The sequence below is a fragment of the Punica granatum genome, chromosome 5, assembly GCF_007655135.1.
Source record: "Punica granatum isolate Tunisia-2019 chromosome 5, ASM765513v2, whole genome shotgun sequence".
NCBI classification, from domain to species: domain Eukaryota; kingdom Viridiplantae; phylum Streptophyta; class Magnoliopsida; order Myrtales; family Lythraceae; genus Punica; species Punica granatum.
Genome location: NC_045131.1, coordinates 11,647,901 through 11,664,605, shown reverse-complemented (window position 1 = coordinate 11,664,605; position 16,705 = coordinate 11,647,901). Strand labels below are relative to the sequence as shown.

At 40.4% G+C, this 16,705-nt stretch overlaps 2 protein-coding genes across 2 annotated transcripts; both read left to right on the top strand.

Moving 5' to 3' along the window:
* LOC116208975 lies at positions 1–5,627 on the top strand. The gene is made up of 5 exons (XM_031542551.1): positions 1–424; positions 2,030–2,814; positions 3,632–4,074; positions 4,151–4,359; positions 4,454–5,627. Exons 2-5 carry the CDS (start codon positions 2,035–2,037, stop codon positions 5,329–5,331), a joined length of 2,310 nt encoding a protein of 769 aa, XP_031398411.1. The 5' UTR covers positions 1–424; positions 2,030–2,034; the 3' UTR covers positions 5,332–5,627.
* Positions 5,628–10,012: 4,385 nt separating this feature from the next.
* Positions 10,013–11,456, top strand: LOC116206906 (protein SRC2-like). Its single transcript, XM_031539743.1, has 2 exons — positions 10,013–10,431; positions 10,729–11,456. Exons 1-2 carry the CDS (start codon positions 10,072–10,074, stop codon positions 11,206–11,208), a joined length of 840 nt encoding a protein of 279 aa, XP_031395603.1. The 5' UTR covers positions 10,013–10,071; the 3' UTR covers positions 11,209–11,456.
* Positions 11,457–16,705: the final 5,249 nt, after the last annotated feature.

The window sequence follows — 16,705 nt, the reverse complement described above, 5'->3', positions numbered from 1 at the left end:
CGCTCTCTCTCTCTAAAATCACCACCAACACCAACACCTCTCTCCCCTTCTCTCTCTCTCTCTCTCTCTCTCTCTCTGTGAGTGTGTGTGTAGAGACGCAACGCAAAGGGAACGACTATGTTATCGAGCGGAGCATATTATTTCAGTCTGGCGCTGGCTCGGTCGATTTGGAGCTCTGCGTGAATATATGGCATGAAGGGAAGGTCTAGTTTAGCTCTCTAACAAAGCCCAAGGTAACTTCTTCCCCCCCTCCATCCCTCTCTCTGACCCTTTATGGCCATATGCATACGCATACACGTACGTATTTCTCTCGAGCAATATACTGCCAAGTACGGCTGTCTGCCCAACCAGTTCCAATCGCAGCCGAATCGATGTGCGAACCGTCAAGAGCTGAGCCGCCCCTCCTCCCCTCCTCCATTCTCAGGTTTCTCCTCTCTTCTCTTCTTTTTCTTCTTCTTCTTCTTCTTCTTCTTCTTCTTTCTCTCGGGGGGCCACGTGGGTTGGGTTCCTACGTTCCTCGCTCTGCTTTTACCGTTTAAAACAGCCTTCAGTAGAAATCTCTGTCGCTTCCCCCCGACCCATTTTGTTGTTGCAGTCTGTCTGTCTCTGCTTCTCGGTCGGCTTGCCGCAGCGATCTAATATGGTCTGGGCACTGTTGCTTCTTGTCTTGGTTAGCTCTGTCGTGTCCAATGTATTCGAATTTGTTTGTTGGATCACCCTCTAATTCTCAGCCTTAATCCATCGCTCTGTTCATTCCCTGATTTTACTTCGACTCTATTCGTCTTTTTTTGTCGCGATTGTGGAGATTTATTTGCTGCCTTTACCTCTACGCTCTTTGCTGGGTCGTGCTCCTTGTGTAAACTGAATGTGCTCCCTATATATCCGGGTTACTTGTTCTTGGTTTTTCTTTTCATGTTTTATTTTTCGAGGTGGGGATTTTGAGTTTCTGGCTTAAAAGTGGATCTGGGGCTGCTCATGTTCGCCTTCTTGTTTGGGGGCCTGAGTTTGCTACATATAATCCCAATTCATATGTTCTTTACGGGTTCGTTCGATCGTTTGCTTAAGTTCTTGGGACATAAATGTTTTGCCTTTTTCTGTTCGAGCTCTTCTGTGTTGCGGTTAGTTAGCCTTCTTGTACAAAGATATAATCATAGCAGCTCCGGTAGTAACTATAACATGCTCATAGCGAAATGTGCAAAGTTGGCAGTCTCAGTGAGATGCTCATCGTGCTGTTATTATTTTGTGTATTCTTCGGACTTGGATGAATATGGAAGTGCTGATTTCGGCTTGACTGAGAATGTGGAGGAAATAGAACTATTAGCTTCTGCCATATCAATTTTTAGGCAATTTCTCTTTCTCTTTTATTATCTAAGTTTATGGTGGTCGTAATTTAAATGAAAATGGTGTTAATTGAGTCTTCCATTTGTCTAAAAAATCTTTTCTTTGTCCTGACAGAAACTTAATGTGATTGTTATCGTGAGAGTTAATCTAAAAACATTTCTGAAGGATAAAATATCTGTCTCGACTGAATTATACTAGTTGAGAATGTTTTTGATGCTCAAACTTTCATGTGCTTGAATTTCTTTCCTTTTTTTTCGTACTTAAAGCAATGGGAAACGAAACATTACTTTTGTTTTGCAGGATTAGGGCTTCTTCTTCCATGAAAATTTCACCAAATGAATCTTAAAAATCCAATTTTTATGGTCTTTGTTTTGCCACCTCTTTTGTTTCAAATTTGAGGCACACATGGTAGAGTTGGCCCTTTTTACCATAGTAGAATTTTCGGCCTGCTGGAAAAAGAAAAATATCATACATATATACATACATACATACATACATACATACATACATATGTATGTCTTTTGGCCACTGTATTAGAGGAATTAAGGAAAAAATGCTGTTACATGTAAAACGCTGAAATGTTTGATTGCTTTCTGACCTATTCTTCTTTTCCTTCGTGCTTTTCTTTGGCTTCATCTTATGCTATTTTTAGCCACTACTGATAAATGACTTCCTTCCTATTTGATAGGTTAAATGGATTTGGTTGCTATGAGTTCCAATGGAGATTGTATTGAAGATTCTATTGCCGAAGTACTTCTTCCTTCAGAATCTGAACAGAATAATCGGTATAATGTATTTGGGGAGCCTGAGGTTCTTCCTCGGATAGGAGATGAGTACCAGGCTGAAATTCCTGATCTGATCACGGGACCTAAATTTATCCGGCTTAAACTAGATCCCTTTGATGACCCGACCATCGGATGTAGTAGGCCGCACATTTTCCACATGGGATTGCCTATATCAGTCATGTGGATACCCCAGACACCTGACAATGTTAAACACGAACAGCAGGAATCTGTTGCGGGTACATGTGATTCCTCCATCAAGACAGATGGTTTAAAGTCGGATCATAAAATAAAGCTCGAGGAATCAGGAAACTTGGTGTTGGGGGAAGAAGCTAGAGCTCAAATGTGCAAGAGATGTGCTGAGGAAGGCTGCTTACCGGTGCCTGGTTCTGTGTATAATCTCTGGAACGATCCAGAGGGGGCGAATTTTCTCCTTGGTCTGTATATTTTCGGGAAAAATCTGATTCTGGTGAAGAAATTCATGGAGAATAAAAGTATAGGGCAAATAATGTCTTTCTACTATGGCAAGTTTTATGGGTCTGCCAAGTATCGGAGATGGTCGATGTGCAGGAAGATGAAGAGCAGAAGATCTATATATGGGCAAAAGATTTTTACAGGTTTAAGACAGCAGGAGTTGTTGTCTCGTTTGCTTTCTAAAGTGTCAGAAGAATCTCATAGGACATTAGTGGAGGTAACTTGCAACTAATTTGCTTTCCTGATATCTTTTTTATTTTGTCGATTCCATATGGGTGTTGATTATAAGAACTCTCGTTTTTTTTTTTTTTTTGCCCCTTCTCTTGAAGAACTTGCACATCAGCTTAGTTCTCCTTCAGTCACATGCTCTATTATTGTTGTTCATGCTTTATTGTCATTGCACTAATCAGATGTGTGTCTTCAAGAGGGGATATATCGAAATTCTTTGGTTCTAGGACATATATTGAGAATTTCAGATCAAACCGATATTCCTTCTTCTAAATGCCATTCAAGGGGCAAAGAGGGAAATTTGCTTCCACTCTACGGCATTCCTCGTTTTCTAAGCAGGCAAATAGATGATTCCACTTATGTTCTGTGGTAGTTGCATTGTCATTGTGGGACGTGTATGTATTGCATTCTATGGTGGTTAGGCTTCATGGAGCATATAATTTTCTTTTAGAATGCTAGCAGAACAGCTCCTCAATTTTAAACTTCTGATATCAATTTCTCAGGCATCTCTTGTTTCTGCTAGCGCTTCTCATCTGAGAACCATTGTCTGTGTTCCATGTTTGCATTTTCTAAAAGTGATAAAAAATGAGGATAAGGTGTGCTCGGTTGCCTTTCCCAGGACATGTTAGACTACAAAATGTTCTGTTAAGTACAACATTTATATTAAGTTTTCTTTGTTCTCTTCACTGTTTATATATGAGAAAAATGAAAGAACTTGAAAACTGAGAACTTTTTTTGGTACCAAATCCACATGAAGTTTCTATATATATATATATATATATATATCATTCATTTCGTTTTTGTAGGCATCAAGAGCATTTGGAGAGGGGAAAACATCGCTAGAAGAGTACGTCTTCACCCTTAAGGCCGTAGCCGGGCTGAGAACATTAGTAGAGGCAATTGGAATTGGCAAGGGCAAGCAAGATCTCACCGGAATTGGAAATGACCATACAAAATCTGGTAATCAGACTGCTCCTCTCTGCCCCGAGATACCAATTGGTAAAGCCTGCTCGGCTCTCACAACTGTGGAAATAGTCACCTTCCTGACGGGAAACTTCCGATTAAGCAAGGCCCGGTCCAATGATCTCTTCTGGGAAGCTGTATGGCCCCGCCTCTTGGCTCGAGGGTGGCACTCTGAGCAGCCTGAAAATGGTATATCTGCAGGCTCGAGGCATTCTCTCGTTTTCCTTGTACCTGGGGTTAAGAAGTTTTCAAAGAGGAAGCTTGTGAAGGGAGATCACTACGTTCTGTAGCGATGTGGTTGAATCGAGTAGGTCAGTGTGCGTCTGAGCTTGTGAGCATCCTAGACTGTTCTCGATGCGCAGACAGTGCCAGTGGTCTCAGATCAGATGGAGAAGTGAAGGAGGGCCAATGGACAGTGTAATGAGTGAAATCGGACGAGGAGACTCGCGGGAAATGAGAGGGTTGTTATTTGAAGCCCCGTACTCCAACTCAGTGTGGGGATGGCATAAAGTTCACGATTGGGCCACATGGGTAAATGAGGACAAAGTTGAGAGAAGCTTGGAGAAGCAGAGTGAGCAGCCCTGCGGAAGCTTAACCTGAACGTACCTCTCAAGTTCATTTCATTTAGAGCAATGAGAGAAGAGTAATGGGATTGGATCGCGAATGACGCCTCGACGATCGACTGAGCATGGAAGAGGCTGATGTATCAAAATCTGTGAAGGTAAATAATGGTGATAAAAGAGTCTCTTCCCAACAGAAAGATGTAGAAAATAATGATCTCTCTTCGACGAACCATCAGAAGAAGGTATCGGAATTTCAGCCAAGGCAAAGGACTAAACCTAAAAGTAAGAAGCGTCAGAAGTTAGATGTTTCAAATTGCGCTTTAAGAAGCTGCAGTGGAAACGAAGTATCAGAAGGTGCCAGATTCGAGCAAGAGGCAGCAAGTTGCTGCTCGAGCAATCCTCATATGGTTGTGGATGGGATTAGGAGTATCCTGCAAGTGGGCCCGTCTCCGGAAACTCTTTCCTCCACTAACTCTCCGGCCAAGGACATTACGGTCATGTCAGGCCATGAGCAGGAAAATCTCCATGGGCCTTGGAGCGTGATAGACCTGAACTTGCCAGTTTACCCTGATGCCGAATTTACTGGCCAAGGGGTAAAAATTGATGCCCAACACGATACTCAGGCGAAACCACCACCGCATGATTCAAACAGAAGAAAAAGCCCATCGCATCCCGAGAACTTGGAGCAACAGCCGAACAATGGGAGGAGGCAGAGCACAAGAAACCGCCCGCTCACCATGAAAGCGCTTGAAGCTCTTGCATTTGGGCTCTTTGAAACAAAGCGGAAGCGAAAGAACCGGGACGAGTTCCAATACGAGATGGCATCGAGACCTCCATCCCGACGGGCACCCAGTCGGGCCCGCCATGATGATGAGAGTTACAGTGCCGGCTTTGTGGACCTGAGCATGGAGGATAAAGGAAGTGATGACAGGGGGAATGAAAGTATGTTAAGTGAAAAGTTGTCAGGTTTTAGTCTATAACATGTTCCGAGTTTGGCTTGTTCCTTGGCATAGCGATCACTCCCTGGTTCTCTTTGGGTGGGGGGAAGCGGGAAAAAGGTCATTTATAGTCCGGAAGTCCGGGTTACCGAGGCATTCTTGTGGATCTTGTCTCAAAATTGAACACAATTGTGACAGTTGAAGTTCCGAAATTGGTCGAGTTCTGACCTTCGGTTACATTTTCTTGTTGCTTAAGTAAATGTGAAATTGTGGATTATGTAGCAAACATTAATTTGTAAAATCTCTTATATGTACTGAGATAAGGCCATTTTTCACTATGTCCTTTGGGCTTTTTGAGTATAGATCTTTTCAACTTTTAAAAATATGCACGATGCGCCCGATATATGTGTGACATGAAAACAATAAAACTGAAAAGGAAAAAATCCTAAAATAACAAATTTAAGGAAAACGTAACCCAAACCCGGCCTTACACTAGCTCTCCAGAGGTGTTGGGCTCGTCGATGGCTAAAACTGCCGGGATAAGGTCTTCGGTTGCTTAAGGAGGTCTTGGCAATCTCATTCTGGAAGGTGGTGGCTTTGGCAAGATCACCCCGAGAGAGTTGGGGAAATCCCAATTTTCTTTTAATAATTTTATGTTATCTTGGGCGATGGTGGCTTCTTTTATATATATATATTTTCGGTGATAGTGAAGGGCGAAAGCCCTTATAAGAAAGAAACTACGCTACACAAAAACGGGATAAGGCTTCTTATATTGATCTCGAGATTTGCATTGAACTTTACTCATTCCTTTTGTTAATTTTTTTTAAGAGCCTTTTAATTAAACTTTACGCATTCCATTTGACTAATATCTGTCTCATATTGATCTCAAGCCAAGCTTAGATCACTGACGGATCTAAAAATTTAATCCAAGGATGCGAAATTAAAGATAATGCATAATTAAAAAAAATTGTAAAGTTAAGAGGACGAGATATGACAATTTCATATAAAAAATAGTAAATTCATTAAGGTATATAAAAAAATTCATAATTTTTTTCGAGTTCATGGGTAACCGCCCCTGGCGACCCTCCTTAGATCCGTCCTTGGCTTAGACCATTTATCCTCCCCTGGTTGGTTTTGAAACAAAAGTTTGCTCGATGTAGGAGGATAAGAACCTTATCTGAAGCAAGCTTTATATTGAGTCCCTTTTGTATGTTGTACACACATATGGATTACTAATTCTCGTCTACAGCTCGATTTGCAGTCCTTCCCCTTATTCATTGAGTTGGTCGAATCAATCCATAGGAGGTTCGACCTCTCATCTGCTCGTGTCGTAATGTGCGTTGGAGTTCGGTCCGTGAGCTCAACCCTCATTTGTGGTTGTCTTTCTCAAAGTAGAAGATCTCCTCTTCAAATTCATATAAACCCCAGAGAGATAGCCTCTGATGATATTCCGCAAGGCACTTTAGGCATATTAGCAGAAGTATCTCATTTTATTATTTGTCTTGCTACCGAACGTTTATACAAAGAATCACGTTTATGGGTAATATATATAAGAACTAAAAAAAAAAAAAAAGAGTGCAGCATAGGGTTGCATATTCTTACCTATCAACCGCATGCCCTTATTTGTCAACCAAAAGATTGCATGTTTGATAGTCATGGTAGGACAATCCGTACTATTTTATTAATTATTAGGATTTATTATACGAGATTCACGAACCTCTCTTGTTATCGAAAAATAAGAAAACTTTCCTTTTCCACTGGTTCCACGGTTGTCTTTTCTTTCATCTCCTCACCGTTGAAACTATGTAGTGTGATTCACGTTGAAATCTCAGTCCAATAATCAACGAAAATTAAAGAGAAGAAATCACACGAGACATAAGCGGCTCGAAATAGCGGCGTGGCATAGGCGGGGTGTTCTTATTGAGCAATAATAGTGGAGAGTATAAAATGGTAGGGGCAACCTTGAAGCACAAATATGCCTAAACCAAAAGAGTAAATCCTAACCTTACTATAAAAAATTACAGCAAAATACTCATACTCAAACACAGGCGTACGTTTCGTCTGTTGATTTAGAGGTCTTATATTCGATATCTAGTTGGACTACTCGTACTATTTTATTAGTTGTTTAAAATTTCTCTTTTATTATATTAAGTCCGGTATCTCCTTTATAACCCTCATAGACGTTTGCTCGCCTCTCACATAGAAAGCTTTCAACAATATTTATATAGAGTCCCAATTTTCTCCCGGTATGTCTTTATATATAATATCCTTAAATATAGTATTTTGAAAATATATGATCTTTAAGATGGAGACTTAAATTCGATATTAAGTTACCGAAATGGCTAAACTACAGAAGCGATACTTACAAAACGTTAGGGACTTGAGAACGGAAAAAAAGGAGAAACTTAGGGTGTGTTTGTTTTGGGAACAATGTTCCACTCAATTCAACTCAACTTCACTTATCTTTAATTCAACATCACAATCATTACTTTTTTATTTATTTTTTAAATATTTTTAACCATTCAATTCAATTTTTAATATTAATTTCTCTCAACTATTTATTACTTTTTCACAATTCAACAACATAATAATTACTTAATCATTATTTTCTCTCAATTATTTATTACCTTTTCACACTTTTTCTCATAATTCAACAATACAATCATTACAAACCAATTAAAATCAAAACTCAACTCAACTAAACTTTCAATCCAAACGCATTCTTAACCATTCAAGTGTCAACCGCTCCTATCAAAAATAAGATTAAGTATATATATCGAACCACCAGTTCGGGTACAAGGTACTATTTTTTCTGCTCAAATCACCGGTTAGCTTTTAATCAATTGTCTCCAGGAGTGGCTTATATTGCTGGAGTGTATTTTTATAAAGCGTCCACCCCGGTGCGAGATAGGAGGTCGGGCATGACACGATCCTTATGATAATATCTCATCGAGGAAATGCAATTAATTCTTATGAAGCCATAGTACGAAGGAACGAACGTCTCTCTCTCTCTGTGTTATTTTTTGGATTATATACTACTCAGGATGATATAATGTCCATTCCAGCATTTTTGAAAATGTCACCGTTAAATATAGGAAAAGTAGGGTCTCCATAAATATCTAACTCCATCATTAAGACCTCGGCATAATCAACCATGGCTCGAGATTAATTTTTACGTTAAGCCTTACGTAACTCATTCTAGACTTGGGCTTCCAATGTCAACTAAAGTCCCAGACTCAAAAGTCAAAGTCCTAATCGTGTTCGAATTCCAAGGTCGATTATAAAAAGAATATAACTACTATTAAAATTTTTCAGATGACCGATAAATGAGACAGAAGGGTTCAGACAAAACAAAACCTTTTCTATTTATAAATTATAAATATAAATAAATTAGTAAATAGATGAATATGTATATATATAAATTGGTTATTTTGAATCTTCTAAAAAGACCTCCAAACTGGTTTTTTGATGTAAAAGACTAATTAATTGATACGTAAAATATTAACAATCTGAAAAGGGATTTGATGTGAAGATGGTTTTTCAGTTCAATTCTAATGGATGCTACTAGATCTTTATTTCTTCTTCCTCTTCATGAGGAAAAAGAACAGAAAATGCAATATGTATACCTCTTCATAAACTACGCACGGGAAATTCATTTCGCGCAGACTTCATGTAACAAGACTCATAAATAAAAAAATAAAAATCAAAGATAAATAAATAAATGAAAATCTGAAGTTGCCAAGGCACTAACTGCGGTTAACCTCTTAACCAACCCACAGTTTACCAAACCAAAGGGCATCCAAATTAAATAATAATGGGATGATTTCCATTTGCCCCCTGAAGTTCACTTCCTATCTCTATTTTCTCTCTGTTTCAATTGTCCAAGATTGCTCCCTATGTTTCTTTTTTCGGTGTGAGCTTTGATATCCAGAATCCCAATTAGGTCCCAACTAATTTAGTCTAGTAAGGTCGGTCTACTAAATGATAAAACTTTCTCAGCATGTATTTTCTACATTTACAACGACTGGAACACGGGACCTTACTTAAGCAGAACAAGCGTCGAATCGCTTGAATCAATCCACGTTAGTGCTGCCTATGCTTCTTAATGAGACCCAGGGCTGTTGATATTAATTTCCAAAATGGTTAAATATATCAACATTCACATTTGCCTTACTTTCAGAAGCTCGAGACAAGCTTTTCAACTTAACGGCATACCTATTTTTAACCAATTTCCAGATTAATTAATATTAGTTTTTCGCATCATTGATAAAATGCTTGAATCTATCTTATTAGAATACATCTCCAATCATTTTTAAAAAACATACTTAGAGTTTATCGTCGTTAAAAGGTTACTACAATTATCTTTATTGGAAACGCCAAAACCACCTTCATATTTGATTGCTAAGGTCTTAATACATTACCTTATACCCCTTCTTAAAAGTGTCGTCTAGTTGGATGTCTTGCAGTGTTTTGACCCCACTCAACAATGTTGGCAATGTAATTCACATTGACATAGATTCGAATACTATGAGGATCATGTTGAGACAAATTGAATCACACGGAGGATGATTTTTATAAGAAACGTAAACTTGACGGAGCCAACAGAAATTAGCCCCAAGTCAAGGGAAAATGGAGAATATTCCAGAATTTTCTAATCCTTGGGAGCGTTGACGAGGACTTTGTTGGCGACTTGATATATTACCAATACAATCCCATCCTGTCAGATTCCCACCCCTCATCTCTTTCATTGCAGCGGACATTGAGGGAGAGGTTCGCCAAGCTATGGAGTACCGGACGTTGGACATCAACGTGATCTCCGCCAAGGACATCAAGGATGTGAACCTCTTCTCGAAGATGGACGTGTACGTGGTCGTCTCGATATCGGGCGACCCATACAACAACAGCCAGAAGGCCAAGACCAAGGTGGACCGAGACGGCGGCAAGAATCCAGCCTGGAACTGCCCGATGAAGTTCACGATCATTGAGTCAGCAGCCCAGGAGGGCGGGCTCGCTCTCGTGTTTAATCTCCGGTGCGACCGCAGCCTCGGGGACAAGGATATCGGCGAGGTGGTCGTGCCGATCAAGGAGCTCCTGAGCTCTGCCAAAGAGGATGAAAAGTCGATGCGAACCGTGACATATCAGGTACAAATTTACATGCGGTGAGATGGAAGCTATTCGGATATACTATACTGAAATTCACGATAAGAATGCCTCCGTTATTTTCTCATCGCCAACATATAATTATGATTAGATGGGATATATGTAGCATTATTCACATTCAACCAAAGCAAATTTTCGGACCGCCAATACGACGTATATACGCGTTACAGTTCTCGTCAAACTTTTAGCATGTTACGCCTTTGTTACTTTCTCACCGGATATTATTGAACTTTGAGTGAACCAATCGGTGGCTCATCTTGAAAGCTGAATCTGATTTAGGTGCGCAAACCATCGGGGAAGCCCAAAGGCGAATTACATTTCTCTTACAATTTCGGCGACGTAGTCAAAGGGCAAGAACAACCACCACCACCAGCCATCACAGCCTACCCGGCCGAGGCCGGACCCAGCGCCCCCTACAAATATGAAGTCACTCCGCCAGCAGGATACCCTCCAGTCCCGCCGACAGGGTACCCGGCTCCGCCTCCGGCAGGCTACCCGCCGCCACCAGCTGCGGCAGGATACCCTCCACCACCGCCTGGGTATGGCTATCCTCCGCCAAACGGGGGCTATCCACCTCCACCACCAGGCTACGGATATCCACCTCCACCGCCTGGGTACGGGTATCAGGAGCCAAAAAAGAAGAACAAGTTTGGGATGGGCCTGGGAGCAGGGCTGGTCGGAGGAATGGTTGGTGGACTGCTGCTCGGCGAAATGGCGTCGGATGCTGCCGACTTCGATGTCGACTGTGGTGGTTTTTGATACTATCTCAGTACTTCATCTTCTTTTTCCTATAACCTGTTCCTTTTTGGGTGTTCTTTGACAAGTAATGTTCCAATGTATGTGTGTTTGCGGTCCATTTATTCGATAAATCTGTAACCATTTTCGGGTTTATGAAGTAAGAAAATGGAAACGGGGCTCGGGGCGTAGATTGGTCTGGTCTGGCTAGCTGATGTGTTGTATTTCAAGTCGAATATAAATCCATGTGAAGTGACTTCCTTCTTGCAATCCGATATATGAGAAAGATGTCCCAAACCAACTATAGATCCTACCATGTGGCAAAGAAATTTCTGGATTATTTTCCGAAATTAGGAGAATGGTGAATTATAATTTACTAGACACATACTTCCATTACTCGTAGGTCTTACATGACCTCGGTTTACTAATGAATAAATTTAAATTAATAATATAAGTTTTTGTAAAAAAATTATAGTGACTTAGTGTAGATTATCAATCAATGTTAATATTTTGTAAAGTAATTTTTTTTGCAAAGTAATTGATTAATAAATTTATTTATTAAAAGTATTAAATAAATAAATAAATTTATTTAAAGAAAAGATACGTGCAGTCAAGAGGTAGGAGAGGGATAGAGAGAATATAGTGAGAAGAGAGTGGCAAACTGATAGAAATAAAATCGGAGAGTTAACTAAGTACATTTACAATTTATAACAAAAAAATTATTATATTTATAATTTTAACCTTGCAGTGGTTGTTATTAATAAAAATGTATTATTTTATTTAGTAATAAAAAGTATTCTACTAAGAGTATTTTGGAAAAAACACATTATTATATCTTCTTCAATATAGTAATAATTAATAGATATAATTTTTATATAAGCAAACCGTGTAATATAAACCTAAGAAAAGTCTATGCACGGCTTGACCAAGTCAAACGTGGACTCAGTCAAAGGTTGCGCAAAATTCATATATGTTTATATACATATATATATATATATTTTATGCTAAAACGATAAGAGACATTATATTAGTCATCTATTTTAGTGATCTTGTATCAGGACAGTGAAAATGAACTGGATGCCGCACAATGTGGACTGAAATATTATCATTTTCATTTAGTTATACAATGTGGAAAAGCGCCCAATGGCAATAAAAGGACGAAAGAGAGAACGTCTCTCATTCTGCGGTTTAATTTAAAGTCCGAAAATAATAAAAGCATATAAACATAACTATCAGTGCGATAGCAAAAATCTCGACTCAGAAGTAAGTGAGAATTCTATCGTTATATCAACTTATGATGATACACTTGATACATCAATTTAAGTATTTAATATTTCAATTCAAATATTTATTATTTTTATCATTAGTGATGAGTTATACATATTTTATCCTAAACACTTCACTGAGATACTAAACACTTAAATTGAAAATAAAAGTAATAAACACTTGTATTACTCACGAGTACTAAAAATATTAAATGAAATAGTCAACACTTGAAGTAAAAATACTAATATGTGTTACCGTAACTTCATGTCATGCTAGAAAAAGTTAGAACTAGGAGATCTTTTTTTTTTTTGGTGAGCGATCTCATATATATATTTTTTTTCGGTAAGTTGATGGGGGCAAGGCCCAAGAAATTAAAGAGTACAAATTCAGGGTGTAGAAACCCCAGAAGTGTTACCTAACAATAAAGAACCTGAGCCGTTAGGAACAGTAGATAAAATATGCAATCCGAGGGACATTGAGATAGCCCGCCTAGTAAGCCAATCAACGCATAAATTTCCTTCGGGGAGAGTGTGCTTAATCGAAATCTCTCAGTCTAGTAGAAGCAACTTTTTGATATCCTCCACCAAATGCCGGAGTAGACGATTATAGCGCATCCCCCCGGATTAAATTTCCGGCCACCAGAGATTCCATTTCAATAACAACCTTCCCAAAACCCGGGTCCTAAACATGTTTAAGCCTAGTGTAAATACCCCATAACTCCACCATCATTGATGATGCGATACCAATATTAAGTATAAATCCACTGACCCAGTTTCCAGAAGCACCACGCAGAATACTTCCCGCTCCTGCCAAGCCAGGATTGCCTTGAGAAGCGCCATCAGTATTTAGCTTTAGGAAACCTTCTGGAGGTTTCTGCCAATATATCAGCTTCCAAACACGACCTGGACCAGATGAAAATGACAGTTTGAAAAATTTTGACTCACCTCCATCAGTTAATATAGGGTATTAGCCGGTCTTACGAACCGATCCTCAAAGATCTCCTTATTTCTCCATTTCTACATAAAGCCAGCATCCCACACCAAATAAAACTGACCATTCCAGCGAGTCAGCGAAACAAGATCGTGAGCGGAGATTAGACAAGAGCCACTCCCGTAGAGGTAGCGAGAAAAAGGTCGGGCGGTTTGGATGCTCCAAGAGACTCTCCCAAATACCTCGAGCATAAACACAATCTCTTAACGCATGCAAAGTATCCTCGGTGGCCACATTGCACCGATGGCAGAGAGCTGTGTCCGTGAGATGGCACTTAACACGAAATTCATTAGTAAGAAGACGATCATGCGCAACAAGCCAGAGAAATTGACGGATCCTCTGTGGTCCGGGCCATTGCCAAATGATCTTCCAAATAGGATCCGACCTGGAAGAGTGAAATCTAGTGATAAGATTATACATCGAAGAGACAGAATAATCACCGGTGGGAGACAATCTCCAAAAGAAAGAATCATGACCCGCTTTAGGACGAGGTGGGCTCACACCAGCAATGCATAAAAAAGTTGTGTGATCAAGAAGGCTTGAGAAGCTGTCCCAAAGCTAATTACCCTCATTCGAGATGAAATTATGAATAGATAGTTTACGAAGATTGTCTGGCACAATCAGCCGTGAATTGTTTAGGAGAGGTTCCTTGCCGGGATCCACTGGTCCTCCCAAAATCGAACACTGACTCCCGTCACCAATTAACCATCCAGTTCCCTGCGAGACTTCATTCCAAGCACGCGCAATAGTTCTCCAAAGCCATGAATCTTTTGGTCTAATGATCAGAGAGGTCTGGATTCTCTCTATTTGGATATTTCCTTCGTAAGACCTGAACCCAAAGCTCTGAGGTCGGGTCAGAAAACTCCAGCCTAGCTTACCAAGTAAAGCTGTGTTGAACTCATTAAGTCTGCGCAAACCCAGACCACCCAAAGATCTCGGTGTCGTGATAGTGTGTCAGCCTACAAGATGTATCTTCCGACGGTCTGAGGAGTGTTCCCAAATAAAGTCCCTGCAGAGCTTCTCGATTTCCTTGCAAATACTCACAGGAAGTCGCATCATTTGCATTGTATAGGAAGGAATAGACATAAGAATAGATTGGACAGGAGTAACCCGACCAACCATGGACAATGTGGAGGCAGAAGAGCCATTAAGTCTCGATCAAACTCGGGAAGCAACCGAGTCAAAATAAGATTTCTTCACTTGGCCATGCACAATTGGGATTCCGAGATATTTCCCAAGTTCATCCACTCTAGTAAAAGAACTGATACAGAGAATGGTCTCCTGCCTAGAACGAGTAACATTACTCGAAAAGAAGGAAACCGTCTAGGACGGATTAACACGCTGCCCTGAAGATTCACAAAAAAAAATGATTCAGAATAAAGCACACCTCCAACATCTGCTTAAAGAAGTCTCTGCAAAGAGCAACAGGTCATCAGCGAACATTAAGTGAGACACACTAGGGCCATGCGCACCAACATTCATAGGCCGCCGATGACCGGCATGGACAGAGTCTGAAACGAGATGACTTTGCCACTCCACACATGAGACGAAGAGGTACGGTGAAAGCGAACAACCTTGACGGATTCCACGTCCCATTGAAAACCAATCGGCAATGATTCTGTTCCATAAAAACCTGCATGGTCGGTGTCGTGAGGCAATCCATAATAGTATAGTGGAGCTTCTCATGTATCTCTGCAAACACAAGGGTTTCATCAATAAATTTCCAACTTAGACGATCATTCTCCAAAGCCACCTTCATGGTCATGAAGCCGGTATCTCCTCTAGCTCATTCCATAGAGTGGCTTAGCTCTTATGCAATCATGATATTATCCCGGATATATCTCCCAGGGACAAAGCTCGATTGATTAGGGGAGATAAGGTCAGGCAACAAGCGCTTAAAATGATTTGCAATTATCTTCGTGATAACCTTGTAAGACATGTTACTAAAGACTTATTGGCCTAAAGTTATGAATGGAGGTCGGGATACGAATCTTCAGGATTAAAACCACTAAGGTTGAATTAACAGAAGACACCGACTTTGCGCGATCTATAACATCCTTCACAAAGGCAAATAAAGCCGGAGCCACTATATCCCAATTGTGTTGATAAAAGATTGCCTGAAAGGCTTCAGGTCCTGGAGATTTGAAAGCCCCCATACCGAGATAGCCTCTGGATCCTCAAACATAAGCGGGCTCACAAACTCGATATCCAAGTAAAGCTGTGTTGAACTCATTAAGTCTGCGCAAACCCAGACCACCCAAAGATCTCGGTGTCGTGATAGTGTGTCAGCCTACAAGATGTATCTTCCGACGGTCTGAGGAGTGTTCCCAAATAAAGTCCCTGCAGAGCTTCTCGATTTCCTTGCAAATACTCACAGGAAGTCGCATCATTTGCATTGTATAGGAAGGAATAGACATAAGAATAGATTGGACAGGAGTAACCCGACCAACCATGGACAATGTGGAGGCAGAAGAGCCATTAAGTCTCGATCAAACTCGGGGAAGCAACGAGTCAAAATAAGATTTCTTCACTTGGCCATGCACAATTGGGATTCCGAGATATTTCCCAAGTTCATCCACTCTAGTAAAAGAACTGATACAGAGAATGGTCTCCTGCCTAGAACGAGTAACATTACTCGAAAAGAAGGAAACCGTCTAGGACGGATTAACACGCTGCCCTGAAGATTCACAAAAAATGATTCAGAATAAAGCACACCTCCAACATCTGCTCTAAAGAAGTCTCTGCAAAGAGCAACAGGTCATCAGCGAACATTAAGTGAGACACACTAGGGCCATGCGCACCAACATTCATAGGCCGCCGATGACCGGCATGGACAGAGTCTGAAACGAGATGACTTTGCCACTCCACACATGAGACGAAGAGGTACGGTGAAAGCGAACAACCTTGACGGATTCCACGTCCCATTGAAAACCAATCGGCAATGATTCTGTTCCATAAAACCTGCATGGTCGGTGTCGTGAGGCAATCCATAATAGTATAGTGGAGCTTCTCATGTATCTCTGCCAACACAAGGGTTTCATCAATAAATTTCCAACTTAGACGATCATTCTCCAAAGCCACCTTCATGGTCATGAAGCCGGTATCTCCTCTAGCTCATTCCATAGAGTGGCTTAGCTCTTATGCAATCATGATATTATCCCGGATATATCTCCCAGGGACAAAGCTCGATTGATTAGGGGAGATAAGGTCAGGCACAACAAGCGCTTAAAATGATTTGCAATTATCTTCGTGATACCTTGTAAGA

Coding starts and splice junctions, on each gene's coding strand:
- LOC116208975 (XM_031542551.1), top strand. CDS start 2,035: ATGGATTTGGTTGCTATGAGTTCCAATGGAGATTGTATTGAAGATTCT. Junction 4,075..4,150: donor AAGGGAGATCACTACGTTCT/GTAGCGATGTGG, acceptor CTCGATGCGCAG/ACAGTGCCAGTGGTCTCAGA. Junction 4,360..4,453: donor GAGAAGCTTGGAGAAGCAGA/GTGAGCAGCCCT, acceptor TGGATCGCGAAT/GACGCCTCGACGATCGACTG.
- LOC116206906 (XM_031539743.1), top strand. CDS start 10,072: ATGGAGTACCGGACGTTGGACATCAACGTGATCTCCGCCAAGGACATC. Junction 10,432..10,728: donor TGCGAACCGTGACATATCAG/GTACAAATTTAC, acceptor AATCTGATTTAG/GTGCGCAAACCATCGGGGAA.